The sequence below is a fragment of the Catharus ustulatus genome, chromosome 18 (genome assembly GCF_009819885.2).
Source record: "Catharus ustulatus isolate bCatUst1 chromosome 18, bCatUst1.pri.v2, whole genome shotgun sequence".
In the NCBI taxonomy this organism is placed as follows: Eukaryota; Metazoa; Chordata; class Aves; order Passeriformes; family Turdidae; genus Catharus; species Catharus ustulatus.
This window is the reverse complement of record NC_046238.1, coordinates 79,186-107,166: the sequence shown is the minus strand read 5'-3', so window position 1 is coordinate 107,166 and position 27,981 is coordinate 79,186. Positions and strand designations below refer to the sequence as shown.

The following is a 27,981-nucleotide window of genomic DNA, read 5'->3' as shown; positions in this document are numbered from 1 at the left end:
AATGCTTATGATTGAGAGTTCGACATGATCATAATTCGTCTAGCTGGAAAATTATAAAAGGAGCACAAATAAAGCATCATTTTAAAGAAAAAATCCATAGCCAGTATGCAATTCAATGTCCAATAATAGCTTCTTTCCCTGAAAAGATTCCACCAGCCATCAGACTCTCGAGCTCCTGTTTCCAAGGAGTTGTGTGTGACTGATGCAGAGTCACACTAACTTCCTCAGTTAATTCTGTTTCCCTTAGCTCAAGCCTTTCAGCCTCTGCTGGAACCCTGCAAAGCCAGAGGTTCTCAAGCAAGCCTGTGAAGCTGTCTCACTCAGCCATGGACTGATGGCAGGTGAACAGCAAGGCACAGTTACAAACAGCAGTGATGGCACAGGATCTTGACCTCGGGTCCTGTGATTTAGTCAGGCTATCCTTTCATTGACCCTGCCAGCATCTCTAGAGCTCCTCAGCAGTACAGACTAATGGCAGTGGGTGTCGGTGCTTGCATTGCTGGCCACAGAGGTGATTACTCCGCTCATCAGAAGAGCCTTGTAAACACAGTCCTACAAATCACTGATGTGTGCTTCATTTCAAGCAAGCTCACAGTAATGCCATGCCTCGCGCTGACACACGTTGCAAGAATGAAGGAGCCTAGAGTGAGTAGATTAGCTTTTAGATTTATTTCTTTTGTTATCCTAAAACTAGATAATTAAAAAAGGAAATTAGCAGGTTCTCAATAGATTTGTATGGTTCACACCTGTTATTAGAAGCAGCATTACCTTGTTCAGTAGAGAACTCCCCTGCTCTTTGAAGTTCAAATGAAAAATCTCTCACAGGCTCTGCTTCGTCTGCTCCTCCACTGCTGCTGCTTTAGAAACAAACTGCCAAAATGAACTGACAGCTTTTCATTTCTTTCCCTAATTAACAATCACAGCAGCTGCTTGGTAGGAGAATAATAAGCTTCCTCCTTATTTTTTACCTCATTTAAGCAAAATTCTATTCTGATTTGATGCAAATTTCTGTGCTTTTTTTCCTTATGACTATACACTTGCTGCAGTCAAGAGCTGGTTTTGTGTTTATGTTTTATCTGAGGCAGTACAGTATATAGGAGATAATTTGATACCTCAGTGCTGACACACAATTTAAATTCTAGGTGTCAAGAAATCTCCCCTTTTCATGTGGCATTAGATTTTCACTGCAAAAAGGATCAAGATAAAATGATCACGAAGCATTTTTGAATAATTTAACCTTGACCATGAGCCAAGTTTCATCACTCAGCTTCAGCTCACAATTACATCAATACTTTCTGTGGTCTTTCTTCAGAAAATTCTGAAGAATATGTGACATTTTGACAAATTCTTAAACTTAGTAGTAATCAATGTAGCTCAGTTCCAAATTTTCCTAAGGTAAAACCTTTATGTGGACTTTACAAAGTGACAGCTATCTTTAAGTAGCTTAAAAATTTGTGCCTGGGCTCCAAAAGACTAGACTAGGGCTTAAAATCTGTAACTCTTCTGTGGTTTTACTACACACTTCATGCATTACTGAACATAATCATCTGTCCAAAGAAGACAACAAAAGTCCCCCTTGTCCTTGTTACAACCTGCCCTTTTTCTTCTTCCCCTACAAAGAAGGTAGGAGTTATCCAAAATAATACATTTGCCTTGTATTTTCATGGTACAATCAGACTTCTCTGTAGAAGTCATCAGCACATTTTTAGAAGGGCCTAATTTCCCTAAGTTGTGCAGTATCAATGAAACAACCATTGAAAGAATTCTATGCTTCAGGTATTGGGAAATTTGGGGTTTGTAGATGACCACAACACATTTGTAAGTGACTCAAATGATCCATTATTCCCACATGAAGAACAAAACAGCACACAACCACAGATGCATCTGTCCATGCACTAAGGCTGCTTCTGTCTATCACTTAAATAGATGAGAAAAGTTGCCAGTAAGTGTGGCCAACTGTTCCCCTAATAAACAATATATCTCTCAACAGAAAGCCAGCACCACGTGCCAATTTACAGGAAATGTGCCATTCTTTCCATGTGCTATCACCACTGAAGACAATAAAGAGTAGCTCAAAGCACAAACACACATTTTTATAAAAATGAAACCACGGGTGTTGGCACAGCACCCTATCTGCTCTGTGTGAGTATGGAAGCATTTGGATTGCCCCAGTGGACACCTTAAGATCCTTTATCATGTTTATGCTGTTGGCTTCTTGAGTACAGCTTTGAGAAAGCAGCCCAATAAATCATCAGTGAATGGTGTTCAGTGATATATTTGATGTGTTTGGATCCATGGACACGAAAGCCAAATCAAAGGTTGTGAGGAGGTAAGAGAGGTGACACCCTATTTCAAAGGTGAGTTGTCTGTAAAATCTGAGTCAGCCTGAACACAACACCAGCAGAAGTTAAGAGACGAACAAATACTCTGGATCACACATAAACCCGTAAAAATTCCTTCTGTGTCTTCTGAATCCCTATTATTCAATTACTACTACTCATAAAGGGGAAAGGAGTCTGGATTCCTCTTCAACATTAACAGCTGATGGTGAAGCATCCTGCTTTGGAGACTCCATTAGCCTACACAAGTGTGAAGCTGCAATGTTCCCATCATCTTCAAGATGTTTTCACAGCAGGTTATTAGCCTGGTAGCTGTGCTCACACTATTTCTGCATGGTGTGCAACCGTACATTGCTCAGCCTCCCCAAAATGCTCATTGATTAGCTACTTCCACACACACAGTGTTGTCTTGGGGCCATCACAGTTTCCACTCACACTTTACTCAAATCTAACACTAACCATGCTTACCTTTCAGAATCGTGCAGCTGCCTGACACCTCTCCAGCCCTCCTGGAGGCAGACACGCTCCTTCCCCAGCCAGATACCCAGAAGGTCTAATCAAATGGCTTAATGCATAAGTATCACTCTTTGACTTAGTGCAATTATTTACATTTGACTAAAGCTTAACACATACTTTGCCAAAGTTAATCTTCCAAAAAGATACTTAAGTTTAGCCCAAAGGCATTTCAGGGCATAGAAATACAGATTTATTGCAGCAGTTGTTAATATATGTTCAGTCTTTCTAAACTGGCATATGTCTTGCTTCAGTTTCCATTTGCTGATCCTTATAAAAATACTATTTAGGACACAATACTTATTTTTCCATGAAAACACTACTTCATGGAAATTGAAACCTCTTTTAATATTTTTAATAAGTACATACAATAAAAATCAAAAAGCTCGGCCCATTTCATGCTACACTTGCAATCCTGGCTGTGCACATTTCCAAACTATACTCCTGATCCAAACTGGGATTATGCAAATATGTTTTGTTTTCCTTTAACTCCCTCAAACAACAAGTTTCCAGCAGATGTCTGGCAGCATTCACAGCAACCCTGCAGCAGGTAATCGTGTGATTGGAGATTAAAGAGCACTAACCAGGGAGTGTCTGACTGACCAGGTTCCACCTGGATCTTTACAGATCATGACAGGGATGGTGCTGCTTGCCAGCATTTACCCCTCTGGCAGACACTGCTGGAAATTTCAGGGAAACTTACAATTTCGTATATTTAAACCTATCCAGAGACAGAGTAGTTGCAAAATAACTACTGATTATTCCACTCTTCCAGTGACAAACACATGCTTCCAGCAGCATGGTAAGTGCTGAACACCATCACTTGCATGAGGTCAGGTCCCACAGCGTAAGCATCATCTCCAGTGTGGAACATGTGAATGGCTGTAGGACAAAATCCCAGAATGGATCCTGTTGGGAGGGACCAGCACCCAGGTTCTGCTCTGCAGAGCTGCTCTCCAGCAGGGCACCCCCAGCCTCTGCTGGTGCCTGGGGCTGTTCCTCCCCAGATGCAGGACTGTGCATCTGCCTTTGTAGAATTCCAGGCTGTTCCTCTCTGCCCATCTCTCTGACCTGTTGAGATCCTTCTGAAGGGCTGCCCAACATCCAGGGGTATCACCCCCTCCTCCCACTTCTGTCCAAAAGCTCTGTATTCTGGGTTTGTGCATAATAACCACCACTCCCATAGCCAGCTGACAACAAAAAGGAGGCTTTCAGAGAGACAAGGAAGAATAGTTTTCACATATTACTTTTAAAAGGAACTGTTCTTCAACAACAGAAGCTTTTTACATTTCATTGTCAGGAGAGATGTTCTGCCTATTTAGCAAAGGCTTTTTTATTGTTCAAACATGAAGAAGCTTTAATTACAGGACATTACTAAAATAACATGTTAAGGATGAAATTCGGTTCTATTCATCCAAAATCAAAAGAAGCCATGTCTGGATAATAAGATACTTCTTCCTAGTTGGGAATTTCTATCTGGTGTTTTAAAAATTTTAAGCTGAAATTTGACTCTACAAATGTGTATTGAAGCATAATCATGAAAACATTCACTATACAAATGTTAATTTGTTTGAAAACACAGTAGATTCTATTCTTAAATTTACATCTAATGGAAAACAATTTAAAAATGAAGTAATTAATTATAGGGACGTATGTTTGTATGGGACCTACCCAAACAGTTAACAGAGCTCTGCAGAGACATACAGAGTCCTTTAAATGAACAATAAAGTGATGCAAATTGAGTTAGTTTCCCAATATTTTCTGCATTTCTTGGGTTGTTTTTTGTTTGTTTGTTTGTTTGGGGGGAGGGTTGTCTGTTCCGGGAGATTTTTGTTTGGTTGTTTGTTTTATTTAACTTTTGATGCCATCTGATCAGCTACATGCTCCGGGCACAGGGATGTTGGATCAAACCAGTGCATTTTTATGACCCCTGAAGCATCGATGACCAGCCAACAGTCAAGGCAAGCTAAATAAACCCTCTAAGCTAGTAGCTTTCTCCACCTCTGAAAAAGGTTTTGGACATTTCTAGGTGTCTAAGGTGTGGTGAAGAGTGCATAAAGAGCCAACATTGCCAAGAAATCAAACAGGCTGCTCAGAACTCCATCAAATCAGAAAAATAACTGGCAAGCTCTTAATATTTAACCCTGTGACACAGAAAAAGTGCTTCTTTAATGACCTTCCTCCTCTTGGAGTAAAAATTACCAACAAATTTTAGAAAGGCGAACGGCTTCTACTTAAGAGCTTTATTCCTTTAACAGCTAAGAAATCTAAGCAGTAACCAATTGCTTGGTACAGAAAATCCTCTGCTAGCAGTAATTTCTTTATACTCAAGGTTACAATGGTACCCTTCTTTGCACAGAAACTGTGATTGTTATTAAACCGAATAACTTTCATGTAGGAAACAAAGAAAGGCTGGGGGAGGAACCCTAATGTTTAATTTTGACTATGGCTTTTGCATTCTGAGATGAAAAACAAAATGTATCTGGAGTCTTCTTCTTCTGACAAAACACTTTTCAGATCTTGGCTTTTGGCAAAGGCAGCTGAGGTGAACAATTTAGATGTAGTGTGGAAAGTTATCAAAAAGTGACAATAGGTTGAATATTATTCTTAAATGGTGGAGTTTAGTAAACAAATTTAGCCTCTTTGGCCAAGGCCAAAATGAAGAAATATTGACTTCCTCTGTAAACAGTCCCACGTTAAGTAGTACTAAATTACATCAATGTTTCTGTAACAGTTGGCAGCTACTGTACACAGCTTCCCATTTTTCAGGAAAAACAGCCAAGTTTTCCTCCCTTCAATGCAGGGGATTAAAGAGAAAGATTAAAGAAAAAAAAGGAAAAAGTTTAGGTTTTTACTCATGCTAGGAAAAAAAGGAACGGATGTGTGGTTTTTTATTCCAATGCAAATTCATAATGCATTACAACAAGCTTTCTTAAATACATTGAAGATATGTATGCATCTGCTCATGTTTCTCTTCTTCTCCTCAGGTACACAATAATCTGAAAACAACTGTGGTGCAGTCATCCTCTCTGAACCCCTCTTTTGATGACAGGCTAAAGACATGTGAACAAACAGCCCAGACCATCACGTGCTGCAATAAACAGAAAGATACTGCCCTGGCCCTCAAGTTTTATTTTGTCTCTTTTCTCAAAAACAGACATACGATTCCCCTTTTCCATTTCTTTATGTGGTTTTCAAGCTATCAAATCAACACAAATTAATTTTTAAGGCATTATCCCCTTCTGTTCTTAATAATTCAGTGACACCATTATCAACACCTGGTGCTTTATTGTTCCTGAGTGTTCTGGTCGCCTCTGGCTTCTTCTAGAAATGGCTCAGCTGTCTGAAAAATGCCTTACTGGATAAAATACTTTCTCCGTCTTTCTCTAATTACATTTTTTAAGTAAGTCTTCCATTTTCGTCCTTTATCTGACTTACACACTGTACCTGTCCTTGTCTCAAATGCTGATATCACAGGAAAACAGTCTGAAGTTATCTTATAATGCTGCCACAGAGCCCTTCTACTGCACAGAGCCCTTTCTGTGCTGTACTATCGTCCTGTTGAATTACTTGCATTACCAGAGGACTTAGGGAAGTCACAAAATCATCACCACACATTGCTTTCTTATACTCCCCATCAAAAAAACTTTTTGCTTTGTTCAATTTATGTTTTTCTCCTGGTATTACATTGTGATTGAATTGAATTAAGTGGGTTTCCACCTGTACGCTTGGTGCCCTTAGATAAGTTCACATGACAGGTGATATTTCTAAGTGCTGATACACACTACCCACCTCTCTTCCAGTGCTCCTGCATTTCTTCCCTCACTATTTTACATATTTTAGCCCTTTCTGTGTAATAATGCCAAGCGTTTTTCACACATTCAAGCAGCTCTGCCAGCATTTATGGGCACTCAGAATCTAAGGATATGGAAAAATTCCCACTGTGAATCACAAAACATCGTGTGTTTCCTTAGAGAATCTCATTACAAAATATGCAAAACACCACGTTTCTTCATACTTCTTGAAGAGTGATGAAAGTAATAACCCCGAAGTACACAACACTGAAAATTTCAGCCCAGATCACACAATTTCAGCAAAAAATTCTCTGGTTTATAAACTTTCTTCGAAAATTTTTACTCAGTGGCCCAAGTCCTCCCTTTCCCCCTTGAAGGAAAGACTGGACGTGGCATTCGGTGCCCGGGTCTGGTTAATAAGGTGGTCTTCGGTCATAGATTGGACGAGATGGTCTCAGAGGTCTTTTCCCAAGCGAACTGGTTCTGCGATTCCCACCTCGGCTCCCAGGCTTTCCCCTGCAGCCTCACGGGTGCAGCCTGAGGCTGATCCCGCTTGTGCCGCACCTCCCTGCACTGCCTTGCGGCCTCTCAGCCTCCCCCTGCCCTGGGGGCTCCAAGCCAGCGTGGCGGACACCGGGCTACGCGGCTTTGTCGGTTTTGTTTTCGAGCTCTTCTGGCTCGTTTCACCCGAGAAGGACGCTCCTCACAGGCCCTTCCCCGCCTCACCCCAGGCCTCTCAGAGCAAGTGGCGACACCGCTCTGCCGCACTTTCGTCACGGCCGCGCCCGTGGCTCCACCGCCCCGCAAAGCCTCGGCCGTTGTCAGCGAAAGCGCGGTGTCCTCGCCGCTACCGCGGAGCTGTGTTATGCTCGGATGTAGCACTCGGGCTGCCGGAATCTGACTCGAATGTGCTGCCGCCAAAAGCCATCCCGGCGCGGCCCTTGCGCCGCCAGCGGAAGCGGAAGCGTTGCCATTTTGTCTCGGGTGATGGCGGCTGTGGTGCTCTGGGGCCGGGGGCTTTAGCGCGGGCCTGGCCGTGCGGGGACTCGCAGCTCGGACAGTCGGTGCTCCTGCGAGCTACCTCCGCCTCGCTGCGCTCCCCGGGGATGTACGGAGGGCTCGGAGGGTCTCGACGGACTGCAGAAGAAGCAGGCCCGCCGCCCCTAATGTTGTTGTCAGGCGGGGGAACGGTGCCTGGGCCCCCCGGAGGAGGTGGAGGTGGAGGCGGGAGTAGCCGTGTGGAGCTGCTGGTGTTCGGCTATGCCTGCAAGCTGTTTCGGGATGATGAGAAGGCTCAGTACCAGGAGCAGGGGCGACACCTTATTCCTTGGATGGGAGACCCCAAGATCATGATCGATAGGTCGGTGTAACACAACCCCCAGACTGTGCTGCGAGATCTCCTGTGATAGCCTCTTTCTGTTCCCCCCCCCCCCTTGTGCTGTGGGCAGTGAGGGCGGGGGTTGAGCAGAGGGCTCGCTCTGGCAGGCGCGTCGGGACCTTCTGTGGCGGGGCTGGGGACAGCTCCTCCTGGCACAGCGCTCCAGGGTGCTCGGGCAACGCTGCAGAGCTTCCCCCCCGTCTGCGGAACTTGGCGTTTCCCGCTCTGGCAGCGCTGGGAGCTTCCTCTCCTCGTGGCAGTCAGCGTGTGATGGGTCTTTTTGCTCCACTTGTCAAGGCAGGGCCGGCAGGGTGGAGAGTGGGAATGGTCTGTTCCTTTTCAGTGTAAACCACAAACATGCTCTTTTCTCACTTGGAATCCAAGGGAGCCTGACTGTGTGGGAGTACTTATTAGGCACATTGTATGTTCTGTAGGTGAGAAGGGGGCAGTGTGGGGAGTGCAAAAGTGTTTATCCACCTTAAAGGAAATGGGGATTTTCTATTTCTCCTCCATAATCTGGCTTCAGGCTGTTGATAGGACATCCCAAAAGCAGTTCTTGACCTGTTTACTTTACCTGGTGCCATGATTTGCTGTATTAGACAGAATGAGTTTGATCTTGGGTGCTTGCTCTGAAATTTTGTGTCAGGGCTGACTTCTTTTGGTTGTTGTGCTGTAGATCCAGGTTTGTGGCCAGAGAGAGTAATAGAATCTGCTTTGATGTTCCTTCTGGTCTCTTGAGTTGTTTCAGCACTGCAGTGTGGGATTTGGAAATAAATTTGTTCAGAAAGGGTTACCTGAGTGTTTTGTTGGACAGAGTGAAGATGAGAGATCAGGTTGGTTATGTTCGAGTGGAGTACTGAAAGAATAACTTAAGAGTTGTGGCTGACCCTGAAAACATCTGTGCAAAAGATGGAAGGATTTTTGTTTGAAAAGGGTCACGTAACATACTGTAGATACCTGTTCCCTGTTTCATTACTGCTTTGGTGCTGGACAGGATTTTCTTATTTTGTCTTAAAAGCTCTATTTGTCTTGGAAAAATGTCAATAAGGGAAGGTCTTTTGATTTCCTTCCATAGGACTGGAGGAAAAAGAAATGCCCTTGCACTGTTTAGGTGCTTATGCCATTAATGATGGTTATCATTGAAATAAATTTGTTAGATTGGAATAGACACGAAGGCAGGACAAAACAGCCACAAACATTTGTAGCTATGTTTCATTTCTCACACAACAATGGAATTGTTGTGTTACACACTTTTAATCCAAATCATTTCTATGACTGGTCTCATTTGTAGGTGGAGGCTGTTTTTGGGGTGCTGTGCAGCAGAGCCCTGTTCACAGGTGTTACAGAAATTGTAGGGAGCAAACACTAAGTATGTGCATGTCTGTACACACATGCTGAAATAAAAGATAATGTACATTTGTGAGTTAAGGCAGCTTGCAATTGCTAATCTTACAAACTCCTTCTCGGAAGCATAGATTCCTTTTATCTCCAGCAGCAGGAAGTCTTCATTTTCACCATTTTGAGAAAAGCACATTGCTATGAGAAGACTTGGGCTCAAGTTTGCCTGTGGACAGAGCTTGATTAACCAGACCTATATTTCATTTGCTTTTTGCTATGAGAATATTTACTTTCTTTGTTTTTGGTCTAGCAAGTTGGCACAAGTCAAGAGTTGTGTGTGGGAAGACACCTCAGCGGAGTCGAGTTTACTGTCACTTTGCTTTCCAATCAGTTTCTCTTACTGATGCATAAACATTGTCCCAATACAGTGCTTTTCCTGCAAATAAAGTGATTTCTTAGTAGAAAGGAACTGTACATCATTGATCTTTGCTGGTTTTGCGGTGAACCTCCTTAAATTGCATGTTTATGTTACTGTTCCTATGTATGTGTGTCTCTCTATCACATAACCCAGAACTTATTTCCTCAGCCAAATGGCTAGGGGCCGAGCCTAGCCATGATTTTACCTCCAATGGACGCAAGTTTCTATGGTGAAGATTTCTCCTGAGAGTTCGGGACTAGCAGAAAGAAGCGAGGAAATTTCGACCGTTTGGTTCTTACGGATAGGTATTTATGTACTCGGGTTTGTGTGAATGTAAGCTATTTGACTTTCCAGAAAAACATATTTTGCAAGTGACATTGATTGGTTGGTTGAAGCACGTACGGTAAGAGCTGTTAAGGAAATGGATCCCACTTAAACTATTAAAGGATACCTTTGCCTTTAATTGTAATAATTTATTAGTTTCTTTGAGAGGAATTTAGACTATTAAACAAATTTTTGATAGTTGGTGACAAATGATTAGCAAAATTAATTGTAACTTCTAAAAGGGAGTATGCATTAACATATAAGTATTTTTTTTTTTCATTTTTATTGGGTAAGTATTTAAGTAGTCGCATAAACCCAAGCCCTAAGTTCTTTGCATTGACCAGCTGTTTCATCCTGCAGGTATGATGGGCGTGGTCACCTGCATGACCTTTCTGAATATGATGCTGAATATTCCACCTGGAACAGAGATTATCAACTGTCTGAAGAGGAGGCTAGAATAGAAGCCCTCTGTGATGAAGAGAGGTATTTAGCCTTGCATACGGACTTGCTTGAGGAGGAGGCAAGGCAAGGTATTGCTCAAGGAATAACATGGTTATTAAAAAAGCACGTTTAAATAAATTATTATGAAACTAAATTTACTCCTAATTTTATACTCTCTTTTTCTGATATTATCTTGACAGTACCCAGTGGATTCGAAAAGCGGGAGTCTTTGCGTATGTGAGAGGACCTCAGGATAGTTTAACTGTAGATCCACACAGAAATTGCCCAGATTCTGAGGGCAGACTGGGATTTCAGACCCCCCAAAATAAACACATTCTGCTTCATTTTTAGTGTTGCTTAAAAGAAAATCTGTTTTTATACGCATAATTGCTTTAGAATGTCTTAATCCACAGCTTGTATCTCTTCAAGAAGAAATAAATGGTCAGCGTGTGTACATGCTGTGTTTTTCTGTTCAGTTTTTAATGAAAGCTAAAATGATCAGGAGAAAACTACTTATTTAAAAACTAAAGTAAGAAATATTACTTCTTCTTTTTTAATAAATTAGCTTCTGAATACATTCTAATGTTGGTAATTGCATTTTTTGTTCAAGAGGAGGAATATAAAAGACTCAGTGAAGCTTTGGCAGAGGATGGTACCTATAATGCGGTGGGATTCCGTTATGGCAGTGATTATTATGACCCTTCAGAACCCACTGAGGAGGAGGAGCATCAACCTGCAAAACAAAGAGGTAAGGGGTAAAAATAACAAGGGTTAATTGAAAGGGATGATATAGCATTTCTCTGTCTTGCAGTTGAGTGTTTAAAATATATGTGCTATTAAAAATGCAGTTAAAAGTTCTGAAAGCATTTCATCAAAGTCTTCGTGGGACTCTGTCACTGAGTTTTTGCAGACATTGTTCTTGCTGAGCTTAAAAATGTTTTCCTGCTGTGGCACAGTCAGTACTGCAGTAGTCAGGGAATTTAATTCTGCTGTCATGCAGATTCTTATTCAGAAAAAAATAGTAATTCCTTACACTGGCTGTCTGCTAACACTGTGTTTCTCAGTCAAGACGGAAAATACCATTGTAAGCATAAAATAGTAATTAATAAGAATGTACATTTTTAAGTTTAGATTTTATCACCTTAATTATTATAAATGAGTCTGTCTTCAGCACAGTGTGGCCTGCTCCATGACCTAAAAAATACAGAATTCAGTTGTCATGTTCTCATCTATAATTCCAATAACTTAATATTTTTATCATACATTTTTAAGGAAAGTTTCAAATGTTTGTTGAACTATGTCTTAGTAAAGTGAGGATCGTTCAATTAATATTTAGGTTACCTAACTACATCTTGGTGGGTTACTGTGGTATGAAATGTGCATTTTTTTCCCTTAAGTTGTTGTGTTGCAATGCAAGATCATTTTAGGTGCTAAAACTTACTTAGTGTTTTTTGCTGTGTCCGAGACATTGTGTAAGGAATTGATTCTCTTTTCTGGGGTTTAATTCATTTGTTTAAGACTCTATAATCAAATACTGTTTGCTGGAGCTGCTGCCAAAAGAAACGGTGTATTCTTCATCTACTACTCTTTCCTTCTTTCTTTGCTGCTAGCATTTCTCTGTATCTTTTTGGAGTTAAACTATTTGAATTTATTAAAAAAAAAAAAAAGGCCAACCTAGCATAAGGTAACCAAACAAGTGAATTCCCTTTGGTGCATGGTTTGTCCTCAGTGATTACTGCAACATCTCATTCGTGATGAGGTTGTTCTGCTATTTCCACAGCTCCTGTGGTCAGGTGCTCCTGCCCTTGGTACCATCTAATTTGTCTGGGGAAAAAGGGAATACAATTTCTCTTAAGGCTAATAGGATAATGCTATAAGTTACTTTAAAAAGTAAACTTTTTACTTCAATTATTATAAAAATCTGTAAAGCACAGTATTTTCAGAGGAACTTTCTGCTATAGCAAATAATGAATAATACAAATAATACAAATTATTCTTTTTAACCATATTTAAATGTCTTCAATATAAATGCTGTTTCTATAGCTGCATTTGATAAATTCATTGATTACATATCCTTTTAGAAATACTTTATTTCAATTTTTTTAAATATTTGTGTACTTTGTTTTTTTCCTGAATACTTCAATCTATCATTTCTTGTAGAAACAGCTCAGACAGAAAATACAGAGGAAAATGAAGAACCTTTTGTTGCCCCTCCAGGACTGAATGTACCTTCTGATGTGGAACTGGTATGTGTACACGTGATGCAGCCTACACTTCTCTCAGCTTTTGAGCAGTTGAAAGTGTTCTGTTTGGTGGTTGGATTATGGTTTTTTTCATTAACTTAATGTGTGGTGCATTTTAAATTATTCTAAAATAGTAACTTAAATGTTCTGCCTTGAACTCTTGAGTGAATCTTCTTTTTCACACTGGAATGATTGCTATGCTTATACTTAAGTGCATTTGGTATCACTTGTGATATTATTTCAGTTAATGCAGAGAAAAGGCAGTTTTTCTTGGAATGGATGCATGCTGAGACGTTAGTTTCAACATTCCAAACATAAAGGACCATTAAACCAAAAGTTTGCTTCTGTTCAATAATTCTTTTCTAGAATCTTTTTAATTGAGTCCCAATCTGAAGGGGATAGGAACTCATCAAGTGTTCATGCTGTCTATAAAACTAGCATATTAATATGACACTTCAGTCTTTATAGGCACACAGATCATGTGTTTTTATAGTGTATTGAGCGCAAGACAAAACAGCTGAATATGAAATTAAAAGCAGTGCTAATGAAGTTCATTCGTTCTTTAACTGTACTTTTGTTCTCTTCACATCTTGGGTTTAATACTGTAGTTCTCCCTAGGGATTTCTGGAGTGAAAATGCATGTATGCTGCTGAACTTTATTAATTTTATCTTTTGCTTTATTGCTGAAGTGTTCAATAACCCTTCAAGGGAACATGGGAATTGTAGTTTGTATGTTGGTCTTGAGAGGCAACATGTTCTTCCCAAGCAAGTACAAAGAAAGAAATTTCTAGTTAGGGAACAACATTCAGAGATAACAGAATTAATGGCAGCTTTTGGGAAGGAAACCATACATGTTGAGTCTTCAGAGCACCTTGAGATACTGTAACACCAAGGTCATCCAGGAACTGTTGCTCTCTTAATTTTGGTGTTCAATGCAGAAGCAGCTGTGCTGGTAGAAGAGGATCTTGCAAAAGGAACTGATGAGCAGCTGAGGAAGATTGGGACTGTTTTGGTTAGTTATTAGGGCTGATGTGCTTTCACTAATTTTAAGTGATTATGAAACTTATGTTGCTAAAGAAAGCCAAGAAGGACAGGGAACCACTGTTCTTTCGGATTCCCTTTGGAGTTCTAACACACTGTACAGGCTGCTTATGAAAATGCAAATATGTGTTTTTTCACTCCCACAGCCACCAACAGCAAAAATGCATGCGATCATTGAGCGAACTGCAAACTTTGTGTGCAAGCAGGGAGCCCAGTTTGAGATCATGCTGAAAGCTAAGCAAGCACGCAACTCCCAGTTTGACTTTTTGCGATTTGATCACTACCTCAATCCCTACTACAAGTTCATCCAGAAGGCCATGAAAGAAGGACGCTATGCGGCTCCCTCAGAAAGTAAAGCCGATGAGAAAAAACGTGAGTTGTTCCTTGGCAAATGGTCCCTTCAGGATGGGAATCAGTGAAACAGATGCTGGTCGTTGTGCTAAAATAGCCCCATTCTTCTGGGATTCCACTGCAGCTGAGATTGATGTGATGATTCGAAATTTTGCTTAAATTGGAGGTTTTTTTGTTTTTTAAAAACTTCCCGATGCTATTAAAGTGGAAGTGGAACAAGAGCTGTTATGATGTGGAAGTGTTAGAAACAGTCATATAGCTCGAGTTCAACAGAAGATTGGTGTCTCCATTCAGGGTTTAGTTTTATTGATGTTGAGCAGTATCTTGGACCTATGCTTTTGTGACTAAGCTGATTTATATGAACAATGCTTTCCTAAGAATTCATGCTTGTTCTGTATCATCATTCTCTCCCAAAGCAAAATCATAGCAAACCCAAATAAAATTCAGACATTGCTTTTATTTAGACTGCAGAGTGAAATCTGAGGAAGATGATGATGATGATGATGACGATGATGGAAATTACCTTCATCCAAGTCTTTTTGCATCTAAAAAATGCAGTCGGCTTGAAGAGCTCATGAAGGTACTTGACTCTATTAAAATTGCCTTTTTATCTTGTAAAACATCTGATTCATGGCCACAAAAATTCTAGTATGTAGGTGCTCAGGTCTTCTATTGACTGGTCTGGAGTTCTTTTCAGACTGTAATTTAGGTGTGTTTTGGTAAACTTTTGAGTTACCTTTTCTGTAGTACATAAATTGTTGTTTTTTCATTTCCAAGGAATTATATTTCTGTTTCTTATGCCTTCTGGTACTGAGGGCGCCATTCAAGGATTTATCTTACAGAACCTATGTTAAAGCAAAGAGATTAAGGTATTTAATACCTTCTGTATATAAGCTGAGAGAGAAATTTTTTTCTTCTTAAATTTTAGTAGATGAAATGTTGACATGAAATAACAGTTCCAGCAAATAATATTTTGCCAGAATTTATTACTTGTTAAATGCAGATATTGCTAGATGTGTTAGTTGTTTTATTTTCTTAGACTGGGCATTGATGCAGTAATGGGAGAGACAGACAGTTGTACATATTTGAGGCTTTCGGAGGGATGGCTGTGGTGCTGTGTGATATTTAGGCAGAGCAGGTTCTGTGCCTTATCCCAGCCATCGCAGTTATTGGTTAACAGTAATAACCACTTTTTTTTTTTCTGGTCATTCATTTCTGTTTACATGAATAATTTTCAGATATGTAGATTCTGATGTGAGAGCTACTAAAACAGTAACTTCAGTGTTTGCACAGAATTATTGATGTCTATTCACATAGATAAATTTGCTTTCCCAAGTATGTTGATGCTACTGTTCTTTAAATATGTACTTCCATAATTTTTTTCTATTTTTTTTCTATTTTCAAAATATTTTCAGCCTTTGAAGGTAGTAGACCCTGATCACCCCCTTGCAGCACTGGTGCGCAAAGCACAATCAGATAATAATTCCTCTACACCACAGTCAACAGACGGGGCAGCTGTGCAGACATCACAGGCAGAATATTCCTCTGATTGTAAGTGCTTTGTGAGGAGGCAGCTGGTGGTGTGTTTTGATGAATTGTGTGTGGATGCTGGTGGGTAGAGAATATGTTGGCTTCATGCTTCATCCTGTGTATTTATTTTTTTGTCATCTCCTGAGTCTTTGAAGGTCTGTTCTGAGTATCTGTTGAATTGCTGCTTAGGAAAACTAGGAATGGGGTGGAGGGGGTGGACAGGCAGGAGGCCAAGTCTCCAGTCTGTAAATTTAGCACAATACCCTTATTCTTATATTATTTTGTTTATGTGGATTTTGTAAATTCTGATGCTCAAAAAGGTGAAGTCAAGCTTAAATGAGTTTATGTGCCTCTTAATTCTTTTCAGCTTTCAGAATTCTGAAAGTCCTTGATTCCTTAACTATAGAAATGCAATTTACCCTTTAATTTATGGGACTGACCATGTCACACTACTGAGATATAAGAAAATTTGTAGTGAAGCCTTTGCTGCAGTAGGGTTTCATGTTATTATGTGTTTGTAAGTCGGTGGTGCTGATTCAGTTCTTGGTTTTTCAGTAATGTTGCTGCAGATCAGCTATCATCATAATAATCTGGGTTGATTTTTATGCGTCATAGGTTCAGAATCCCCAGAGGATTACAGGTATTGTCAGTGTAATATGTTGGCAGAAATATGCATGGAAGTAATTTGTATTTAAAACTGTACCATAAGGGAATCTTGATAGAACTGATACAAGATTTCTGTGAAGAAGTTGAAAGTTAATGGTTATTTCAAGAAAGACTAAAATCAGAATAAGTATCTCCATAGAATAGAGCTAGTAAGTTTTTTGATTGCTTTTGTGTCAGGCTTGAACCTGAATGTATGTGATAGAAACTGGGAGATTATAATTTAGTGCCAAAACAAGGTCAGTTTGCCATTCCTGTCCCAGCTTTTAAAACTTAGCAGAACTTTATTCTGTTCTTGTTACAGACAACTTATTCTTTGAAGAAAGTAAATACTGCCACAGGAGAATGTTTATGAAACTTTTAAGAGAATAATTCATTGTAATTTAATGCATTGATTAAACCTTGCTTCCAGAAATGCAAACTCTTACTGTAATTAATTTCAACTAGTTTACATTAATATTTTCTGTTTATACATAGTCTTTCTGCAGAAAACACATTTATATGGTGGATGCTTCTTGTAAATCTATTAAGCTAATTGGAACATTATAAAATACTGTCCTTAAAGGAAGATAGAAAGACATAATAGGCCTTGGCACTCTCAAGAAATACTTAAAATCAGAGAAACCTTTAGTGTGGTAAACATGTTCAAATGTTCGTTATGTTGCTGTTGATTTGCAAAACCTGTCTACCTACATATTTCTTACTCATCCTAAATCTGTTAATATAAGCTTTTCCTTTATTGCTTTGGGTTTGGCTTTTTTGGTTTTTTTTTTTTTTTACACAGGAAATGAGATACCATTTCCTAGTGTGTTATATGAATCTGGATACTCAGTGTGTTTGTATTGATATAATAATGTGTTGCATTGGATGGTTTTCTTCTAATTAGAAATTTGTTTGTTTTTGAATGTGTCTTTTTGTAGCAACTGTGGCAGCCATGTATTACAGCTACTACATGCTCCCTGATGGAACCTACTGCCTGGCGCCTCCCCCTCCGGGGATCGATGTTGCTGCCTACTACAACGCCCTGCCCGCAGGGGTGACTGTGTCCAGCGCGGCAGGGGTAGCAGCAGTTCCTCCCCCTCCTGGGACCACGCCGCCTCCTCCCCCGGACACAACTGACAGCACCAGTGCGTTGACTTCCACCACAACATCTACAAGGTACCTCAGACAGATTGGCTTGATTGAGGAAGTCTTGTTCCTGCATTTCAATAGGGAGCGTTTAGTAAAGGTTCTGTTATTGAATCAAGTTATTTTAACTGCATAGTGAACACAGAGGACAAACCTGGCTGTATTTTTTGTTTGTCTGTTTGGTTTTGGGGTTTTGGTTTTTGTTTGTTTGGGGGTTTTTTTGTTTATTTGTTTGTTTGTTTGTTTGTTTTTTGTTAAAGCAAGAGTCTGAAAGATTTTTATGTTCTATTTCAAAAACCATTTACTCTTGATGTTTTCAGCACAATTGCTCCGGTGGTTGCCATTATACCTCCACCTCCAGATATCCAACCTGTCATTGACAAGCTAGCTGAGTATGTTGCTAGGAATGGGGTAAAATTTGAAACCAGTGTTCGTGCCAAGAATGATCCCAGGTAAGAGAAAATGTTATTTAAACTGCTATTTCAAAAGTTAAGGTTTTAATTTTTTAAGATATTAAGTTACAGGACATGCAGATTTTGAGAAGTACTATTTTTTGTTTGTTTGTTTAATTGAAATTTAGAGACCTATGTAACGGCGATGGGAAAGCATTATGGCTCAAATTACCAAAACAACCAACCTGTCAAAAATGTCTCTAAATAAGAGAGCATGCTCTGAAGGTGTATCCTCTGAAGTTTAGGCTTAAGTAAAAGTACTTCCAATCATCAAATTACATTCCATTTGCTAGAGAAGACTAGCTAAGGGATTGTTAGTATTAGCTGTGTTCATGTGCATCTTCACATACTCAGTTTTCTTTTAACAGGTTTGAATTTCTGCAGCCATGGCACCAGTATAATGCTTATTATGAATTTAAAAAACAGTTCTTCCTTCAAAAAGAGAGCGGTGACAACTGCCAGGTACGTGTATGTTTGTATATACTTCTATTAAAAATGCAGTAAAAATGGTAAAAACTTATCAGTTGTGTTACCGTGAGACGTATTAAAAATGGAGCACTGAATTAGGGAGAAATTGATCAGCAAAGGATATGAATGCCTTTTTTGTTGTTTTTTAGTTTTGTACAGCATTAAACTAAGGATCTCTGAGATGGTGAGATATTTAATGCTTGCTTTTTACTATAAGCCACTCCACTGTGGCTGTAATATAAAATGACAACCTGAAAATCTTCTGGCTTTCTATATGAGGGAATCTATGCTTTTGTGTAGGTTTAGAGCTTTGTATGATTGTGATTAGTGTTCTGCTGTCAGAAAGGTTAGCTATGGCTTTTAACACCCATACCTTCCTGGATGCCTCATCATTCTTTGTACAGCAGTAGCACAGAGGTTGGAGGAGCTTTCTGACGTGCTTTTTTCTGAGGGAGGTTTTGTTAGAGTCCAGTCTTGCCTGCAACAATACTGGAGCTTCAGAATCTCGCAGCAGTTTCCTACTTGCTTTGCTTCTTTAGTCCGTGTTATTAGAAGGTGGTAGCCAGACTTGGCATCCATGTTTTTAACTATTCTCATGTTAGCTAATTAGATTGTTCTCTTACTGAAAAGAAAATTGCAAATAATATCAGAACTACATTATCTGATGTTAACTTTTCATGGGAAAGAGCTATTTTTTTTTTAGGCCCTATGTCATTTGTCATCTCAAGGCTTACATTGGGGAGCCTTAAACTGAAGAAGGTAGGCCTGTGGGTAAACTCCTCGGAATTGCTTTGTGGAAAATGAAGAAATTCAATAATGGTTGCTGTTTGGAACACATGTGTCTGATGTTTTGTTTTAATAGTGAAAAAATGTTTTGAAAACACTTTTTAACGATAAGCCATGGTAAATATGATCTTATTCAGCTGATAAATTACAACCAAAATTGTCCTGTGCCATAATGCTGACTGTTCTAGTATGTCTTATTTACAAACCAGTGGATTGCATCCATAGTACTTACATAATTAATAAGGACTTGTTAACATGTAGTTGGGGGGAAATTGCACACTAACTGGAGCATAATAATAAAGGATTCATTTTAAATGTTCAAATGAATACAGCTAAAAAGGAACTGAAACAGGTTTAAGTCCCTTGAGGTCAAGTGTAGCAATGCATATTTTTGTACTGCATGGCTTTGTAGATAATGCCATTCTCTTCAATTTTTTAAAATAATGATTTTGATATTATCTTTATGCTCTAGTAATACAGATATAGGCAGCTAATGCAACTGATACTTTTCCTTTCGGCCATTAAAATTAATAAGAAACTGTACTACTGACTTCAGTAAATACAGGACGAAGTGCTAGATTTCATTGTGCTTTTCCCCTTTGAGGACTTTCAGAAATCAGTTCTGTTGGTCAGGGAATGGCTGCAGGGAAGATATGCTCAATGCCTTCAATGTCACGTATGCTTAGCAGCAGCCAGAGCAACAAAACTCTTAGTTGATTATGTTAAATCACTTAATGTTATCACACGACTCACCAAGTAAATACTTTGAATGTTCTGTAATATCCTTCTTGAAAATTTTTGTTAGAAGTTCAGAGATCATGCTGAATGATTCAGTCATGTCATGGTAGAACCAATAATTCTTTACTTTGTTGAAAATCTCAGCACTTCCTTGAAAATCTGAGCCTGTCTGTTGTATCAGAAAACATTGCTAGGCCCAGTGTTCTTCAGCAGAATGCTGGAACAAATCAAACATTAGCTTGTGTTGATTCCTGTGAAATCTGATTCTGCGAAGAATTTACTTGCAGTTCTACATGAGGAAAAAGTGTCATAAGCTTTCAACCTCTCCCTAGGAATTGTCTTTATGGATTTGGCTTGGGACCCTAGAAATCAAGACCCAAATAAATATACAAAAAAAATACATGCTTTTAGGGTCTAATTTTAAAGATATAATTTTTAAGCAGTTTTTGGCAAGAGTGTATCAGCTGAAGAGCATTTTCTTTGTTGTAAAATAACATGTTCTTACTGTATGTCTGTAGGTTTTATGACCTGTGGGTTTACATGAGGCAGAATTATGGTCATGAGTGCTGAGTGATATAAAATTTGCTCTTGTATGATTAGCTGATAATGTGACTTTTCAAATGGCTGACAAAATTGCAGCTCCACAGACATTTCATTAATGGTTTCATAAGTATCCTGTTAGTAATTCTGCTAATTTCTTTTGAAAAGGGAGTATCTTCCTCTGAAGATGTTCCAGCAGACACTGCCAGTGATGCACCAAGTGAGGCTCAATTTGGAGATGAACATGCACCTGAAGATGCATCTGAGCCAAGTGCTAAGGGAGTTCCAGGAGCTAAAAAGGATATTCTTCCTCCTAAAGCTGTCAGTGATGGTAAACTGGTGAAAGGTATGGTAATATGATTTATTTGGCATGAAAATATTTGATAACACATGCATAAAGAAAAAAAAGGCAGGGGAAAGGAGTGAAAATAATTCAATCATGCAAAATACATATTTTCACTGAAGGCATCAAAAAATGTCTGCAATAAATACAGTAATTTCACGACTATAAGGCGCACCGGATTATAAGGCACACTTCCGGGTGACGGCAAATTTCCGAACTTTTGCCCATACATAAGGTGCACTGGACTATAAGGCGCGCTTTTTTTTTACAGTGAGGATCCACCCCCAGCTCCCCCCGCGCGGTTGCTGGCCGCGGCCCCGCTTCCCCCCGGCTGCCACGGCCCCACTGCTCCGCCTCCACCCGGCAGGCGCGGCCCTGCCAGTTCTCCCCACAGCTCGTGGCTCACGCTTCTGGGTTGGCAAATTTCTGAACTTTGTCCATATATAAGGCGCTCCGGACTGTAAGGCGCACTTCGAGGTTCGGGCTAAAATTTTAGTCGAAAGGGTGCGCCTTATAGTCGTGAAATTACTGTAATTTGATTGCTTTCATATTACTTTCTTATCAGACTATCAGGTATTTATGGTCTGACACAATAAATTGTTTTACTTCGGTTTTGTGCAAAGTTGAAGGCTTTCATCAGTAATGCCAGAAAAATTTTATTTTTGTCATTTTCAGCTTGACAGTCACAAGCTTTGTGCAAGAGAGAAATCTTTGATTCTGAAGAAAAGCAGTGGCCTTTATTGAAAGGATACATGTGGAGGATGTACTCTAGGCTTGTTGCTCATTCTTCCTGTTTTGGACATTAGTCATGCTAGAAGAAAAGACCCCTTTCATGTCTAAATGAAATGTTTTTACTCTTGCACTCATAGCAGCAGAGGGACAGAATGGGAAGATCTCTCTGGAAGCCACTCAAAGCCAGCTACCACACTATTAGTGTCCTGAGTTGGAGAAATGATTGTTTATGTCTGGGAGCTGATTTATTAGAAATTACTGTCGGGAAAAGATATGTTACAAATTCTTATTTTCAGTAAGACCTGAAAATGTGCATCTTTTAACTAGAACTGAAAGACACTGAACAAAAGCCCAAAACAAAACAGAAAAAGCGCTCTTTAGCTGGGCTTCCATGGGTGGAAGCTTCCTTCCTGCCACCTTAGTGGCTTAATTGCTAAAAAGTTTATCTGCTCCCTGTGGTTCCTTGAATTTTTTTTTTCTGATTCTCGCTGTGATCCCATTTCCTCCACAACCAGCAAACACTGGGCTCTTTGCTGGGGCTCTCTGACTGTCCAGACTCTGCAGTTTCTTCTGTGGGCAGCCTGAGTAGCTTCCCTGGGGAAGGAACAATCTTCCCTGCCTTCAAAGATGCCTTATTAAGAGATGCAATGTACACCAAGAAATATATATTGTTTCTGTTCTGCTATTATTAAGTGGCAAACTGGAGCCTGTACTGTAATAGTAGTAATCTGCTCAAATTTACGTAATGGAATGTAACCAATGAGTCATTTAATGGCGATCTGATTCCTATAAACGTATTTTCCTTTAATATGGTACAAATTCTGCTTTATTATAACCTAAATACAGTACTTGCCTCCAAGACACATGTAACACCCATACGAGATTTATCTTCCACCTCTGAGGAAATAAAATCCCATTTTAGGATTTGTTCTGTCCCCTGAAAAAGTTGGAAATCACTGTTACCTCTTATCTTGGAATTCTGGAGTTCTTTGTTTCTGAGCATATAATCGTTACCCCAGGATTACCAGAATCAAAGTTTATCTTTTATAAACCTTGGTATGTAATTTAATTACTGTATTTAAATTTCCCAATTGCAGTCTCGTAAGACATACATGCAAAAGGCTTCCTGAGGAAGGTAAGTATTGCAGCAGACCACATGGTACTAGGTAGTGAGAAATTCCAATATTCCATTCTTTTTAATTAGAAGTGTCATTTTGGATAAATGGGTTGGAGATTAATGCTGTATTTTTTTTTTTAGATCTTTACACAGCAAATGAAGTTTCCAATGTTTGTTTAAAAACATGGAGAGAAAAAACGGATTGTGTTGACCTTTTCACCAAAATAATTAGCAGAGTAGGACGCTGCAAGTTTTTTTTGTGGTGTAGTCTGCAGGAGTAATGGGTGAAGTCAGAAAATTGAACCTGCCTTCAGCTGTAGTCTGATGTGTGAAATCTTACCCATTCATTCACAGCATCCTTTGCTCCAATAAGCTTTGCAATCAAGGCAAAAGAAAACGACCTTCTTCCTTTGGAGAAAAACCGTGTTAAATTAGATGATGACAGTGATGAGGAAGAAGAGGAGGGAAAGGAAGGCCAAGAGAGTGCTAACAGTGCGTCAAACCATACTCCAGCAATTATCACTCCTTGTACTGCTCCTGAGGAGAAAAAGCCTCAACTTACACAGGAGGAGTTGGAAGCTAAACAAGGTATTCCATGTGGCACTGTAAACAAAAGGAAGGATTGAGTCCTTCACACAAACTGCAAAACTGCCATGTGTGACATTTTAGGTGCTTTCAATACTTTCTGTGTCATGGTAATAAGAATCAGAATTCTTTTCCCACAGTTTCCTCCTTATTTTTAAGAATGAAGTCTTCACTGGTTGCTCAGACAAAATCAAACTTATAACACACTGATGTGGTTGAATGCTTTGTCCTAATGCTTGATCTTCCTGAATTTTATTTTGGTTTTCTCTTACAATCGTGTAAGAGAGCACTGACTTTGTTTCCAGATTGCATTAACAAAGCCCAGCAAAGACATACCTGTTTGTAATTTTCTTCATTGAGCAGTGAATTGCTTCAAGCTATTTTTCATTTATATTGCACTCCCATACAGACTCATATTGCCTTGTTGATGTTTTGTTGCTCTTATAGTGCAATGCCATTAAATCTTTGGGTTTTTCCTGTCGCTGTGTTAATGTGCATAAGGGCAGAAGGGCATGCTGAGTGAATTTGAATGAAATGATGTTGTAGAAGAATCCAGTTTCACCCATTTCTCCCCAAGGCTGCTTCGTGGCAGAGTGTGCTTATTAAGGTGGATGTTCTATCAGTATTTACCAGCTTAAAAACTCAGTATATGAGTATGCCACAGGAATTTAGTTTTTAATTTTCAAAATTGTGGGTTTTGCTTCTAAGTAGCAGTTGCTTTGTAAACTGCAGTAGCACAAAGTATGCTAAGGTGTTACATATCTAAAACAAATACGAAGTATTTTGTGTAATAATAAAAATGAAGTGTAAAACACTTAGAAATAAGTTCTGTGTTGAAAAACTTACGGAACTGAACAAAAAATCCAGTTGTTTTGTACATATACAGAACACAAAAATAAAAGGGTTAGCTGTAAAACATTACAGAAAGTAGCTGTTAGGTGCATAGTTAAATCAACTGGCTTATTCTCTTCATGTAATCACATACAACATAATCACCCGCAACAAAATCTGCTGGTTGTAACAATAGTGAAACAGTTTCTGAAAATTTCTGTAGCAGCTCTATCTGTAAACATATTAATGTATGTGTAAATTGAGCTGTAAACTCTGAAGATCAGATCAGTGGAAGGAGCAAACTGTAGAGTTTGCATCACTTTAAGACTTGAAAGAAAAAGCTTCTGGATTTATATGGCTACTTTCTTTAGGTAGCTTTTACAAATAGAAAAGGACAAGTATCCTGAGTAATAAAGATTGGATTTTCTTGTCATTTTAAGTTGGAAGTTTTTACACCACCTGCACTGCTGTACATTAAGCAAATAACATACCTATAATTAAGATGCTTGGAATTTCTTCATTTCAAGCTAATGTCTTTATCATGTCATTGAATGGCTGTATTGGAAAGGCTTTCGAATGGCTGGGATGGGCTGAGTGCTTGCTTGTGATGGGAAGGGGTGTTTGTTTTAAGGAAGCCTGAGTTCCCCAAGCATGACTCACCCTAAACTTAATGCTTAATTCTCTTTCTTAGCAAAGCAGAAACTAGAGGATAGATTAGCAGCTGCAGCAAGGGAGAAGCTTGCACAGGCCTCCAAAGAATCAAAGGAGAAGCAGCTACAAGCAGAACGCAAAAGGAAAGCTGCCTTGTTCTTGCAGACCCTGAAAAACCCTCTGGCAGAGGCAGAAACTGAGAAAATTGAGGATAATTCCTTCAGTAGTGAGGTAAGCAAGAAATAAATTTCTTTCCCATAAAACTGGCAGAAAACTTACCTCTAGAATCTGACGGTGTTTATGAACTTTACTGAAGAGATAGAAGCTTTTCTAAATGGGGAGAAATTTGAATTTTAAACACTTTTAATCTTTTTCCATTATCTTACATATGTCTCTCATCTGTCATTAAAGAACTAGTTGAGAAGTAGGCTGCACACTTCCCAGGTCAGTTAGACGGGTACAAAAACGAAAATGAGCTTCCATGTTTTAACTCTGTACTAATGATCAAGTGCTGAAATGCTCACCTTGTGAGAGTATTGGGATGGCTTACCTAAGCTGTGATACTTTCTTATTTGATGTGTATATTGATGGTTTTGCTGTACATTACAAATACAAATTGTGTTGAGAAGTAGAATCTCAGTTTCCTGGGTTTGCAGTTGCATTGCTTTCAGAAAAGCCAGTAAAATCACTTTTGGTTGCACTAGTCAATCAAAATGTAATCTCTGGATACTGATGGAAAATTTAAGATATTGATTGTAACAGACTGGCTACAAGAAAGAATGGCATGGCTTTCCATTGTTTCCTTTCCCTCAGAAAGAATTCCAGTACCTAGCAAGTAGTTCATTGCCCAGTTCTCAATTTTTCCAAATAAATCATGGATTACCCCTAAAACACTTCAAAAAAACCAGTTGAAAGAGACATGCCTGCAGTGTAGGTGATCCATATCAGCAGAGGGTAGCAGATATGTGAGTTAAATGTGGTCACATCCCAAAAGAGATCCTGTTTGGGCTTTTTCATTGCCACTGCTAACAAATTTTCCCTAGCACAGGCATTCAGTAGTTCTCTTTTCAGTTATATATTGAAGAGTGAATGCAAAGAGACAGTGATAATGCCAAACTCCCCACATTTGCAGTTCTACTCTTTTTCTCAAGGGAATTTGTCAAGGACACAGATATTTCTAAGCTAAGGTTCCTTTGATATTTTTCTTTAAGAAAATGCCTGAAATAACCAGTGACAGCTGACTCTTTCAGAAGAGCAGATGAATGTTCTTGCTCACATCTGAACTTACTAAAGTTCTCAGCTGAACTTGCTAGTGAACTTCTCAACAAAAAACCACACCCTATCCCACTTCTCAGTAAACTGATTGTCTGGAAACCTCTTTTTCTTCTTCCACAGAAGTACAGTTTCAGAGAAGGCATCAGTTTTTTCTTACACAAAGAGTTCCAGTGTATTTGAGAAATTTAAAGTAACCAGTTTCACTGTTTCTTACCAATACAAATGGTTTGGAGGTGCTTTCATTATTAAGGGTTTATTTAGGATTTCAAATGTATATTTAAATGTTTTCTGATGTGACCTTGCTTTTAAAAAATAAAATTAACTTTTGTATTGGGAGTGCTTGTACTGTTTTAATGAACAGTCAAAAATGCCATAATGTCTTTGGATGTAATATTCCTGCTAAGTGTGGTGTGCTTAGTGACATATTTATATAGATACATGCATATAGACTTCTGCAGATAAAAGCTTATTTTGAAACACTGATGTTTTTCAAGCTGTTGTTCCATTTGTCATATTCAAAAAAGCAACCATCTCTATTCATTCTAAATAATCTGCCTTTTACTCTCCTTGCCTGTTTTGCCTATTTGTATCAGCCCATTTGAGTCAAGAAATTGCATTGGAGAAAGATGAGTGAAATCATATTGCAGATTTGTTAACCTCTGTTGTGTGTACCCTGAGAACGCAGTATGCTGCATTATGATGTCAAAATAAGCTTATAAATAAATATGTAGCACTAGTTTAGTTTTTTTAAGCTTTTTCAGTAGTGTTTCAGACTTTCAGTCATGTTTCAGACTAAAGACACATTTAAAAATACTGATTGCAAAAGTAACAAGAGATAACTACAGTGGCTGTAATAAAAAGAATGTTAAAAAGTTTAGAGAGAAAGATAGATAGTTTTGTGGTTTGGTCAATGGAACTAATTAGGGCAATTAAATCAGAAAACTAATTAATCAGAAAACAAAGACAATGCTTAAATATTTGTGTCCACCAAAAACATCGTTAAATGTATTTCATTTCTTGTTTGGGGGGTAGGAGCATCCAATGAGGAGTGCAGGAAACAAAGACTCATACACTGGTCATATACACAGTTAATGTAGTGGCATGATTTTTGTAGCTTAAAATTTGTCTCAAAAATGGAGTAATGATGGAGTTGTATAGTAAAGTATGAAGAGGGATTGAGAATATCTATGGGAGATGCATAATCTCCATTACATTGCCCCAGCCTAATAAAAGACAGTTAATGCTGTTTGTGTGGACGTACAGCATACATTTTGTGCTGAAAACCTGCTTATCACAGTGTGTAGAAATACATTAAATACACAAAGCTTTTGTGACCTCTTGTCAGGTTTTCCTGATACCTTGTATTTCTTGAAAAGATCCCTGGTATTGAGTGTACATTGCATCTTTGAATGAAATCGATTCTGCTAACTGCAGGTAAAGGACAGTCAGTACCACAGAACAAAGCACTTCTAAGCTGTTTTGGTTTCAGCTGAATCTTAAAAATAGTCAGTTCTGTCTTCTCCATAGCTGGATTATTTCTTTTATATGGCTTCCTGTTTTTCTTTAAAGTGAAATCAAGCAAGAGAAACAACAGGCTGAAAAAGCTCGGGCAGTGAAGCAGCACAGCTTTTCACAAATGGCTCCTTATCATTCTTGCATGCATTAGAACAGTACAGTTACACGTATTTCCTCAAACCAGGCCTTGGAAAGCATGGAGCTTATCTCAGTTCCCAAAACCAACGAGCTCCCAGCAATGCTGGGCCAGTGAAGTCTGTGCCCTTGTTCAGGACGTGGACAAACAGTAGCTGGATGATGTTTCCCTTCTTGTGTTTACATGTGGAATTCATATAGACTCTTGGTACGCATAAACTTTGTGTAGACTCCTTGGCACGCCTGTCAGTGTCACTGAGAAGTTGCCTTCATTGTGCCATGAATGCGGGTTCCTTATCCTGGAACAGCAAA

At 39.1% G+C, this 27,981-nt stretch overlaps 1 protein-coding gene across 3 annotated transcripts in view; it reads left to right on the top strand.

Moving 5' to 3' along the window:
- Positions 1-7,601: 7,601 nt before the first annotated feature.
- Positions 7,602-27,981, top strand: part of LOC117004599 (splicing factor SWAP) — a 34,312-nt gene continuing 13,932 nt past the window's right edge. The window contains exons 1-13 of one of the 3 annotated variants that reach the window (XM_033075471.2): positions 7,602-8,006; positions 10,465-10,634; positions 11,156-11,293; positions 12,706-12,791; positions 13,976-14,201; positions 14,645-14,760; positions 15,596-15,731; positions 17,294-17,531; positions 17,822-17,953; positions 18,322-18,415; positions 20,654-20,831; positions 23,032-23,265; positions 24,785-24,975. In XM_033075471.2, the coding sequence (XP_032931362.1) occupies positions 7,753-8,006; positions 10,465-10,634; positions 11,156-11,293; positions 12,706-12,791; positions 13,976-14,201; positions 14,645-14,760; positions 15,596-15,731; positions 17,294-17,531; positions 17,822-17,953; positions 18,322-18,415; positions 20,654-20,831; positions 23,032-23,265; positions 24,785-24,975 (2,193 nt within the window). In that variant the 5' untranslated portion in view covers positions 7,602-7,752. Of the gene's footprint in view, positions 10,086-10,464; positions 10,635-11,155; positions 11,294-12,705; positions 12,792-13,975; positions 14,202-14,644; positions 14,761-15,595; positions 15,732-17,293; positions 17,532-17,821; positions 17,954-18,321; positions 18,416-20,653; positions 20,832-23,031; positions 23,266-24,784; positions 24,976-27,981 lie in introns of all 3 variants that reach the window. The other 2 variants (XM_033075469.2, XM_033075470.2) reach the window with 2 other exon arrangements.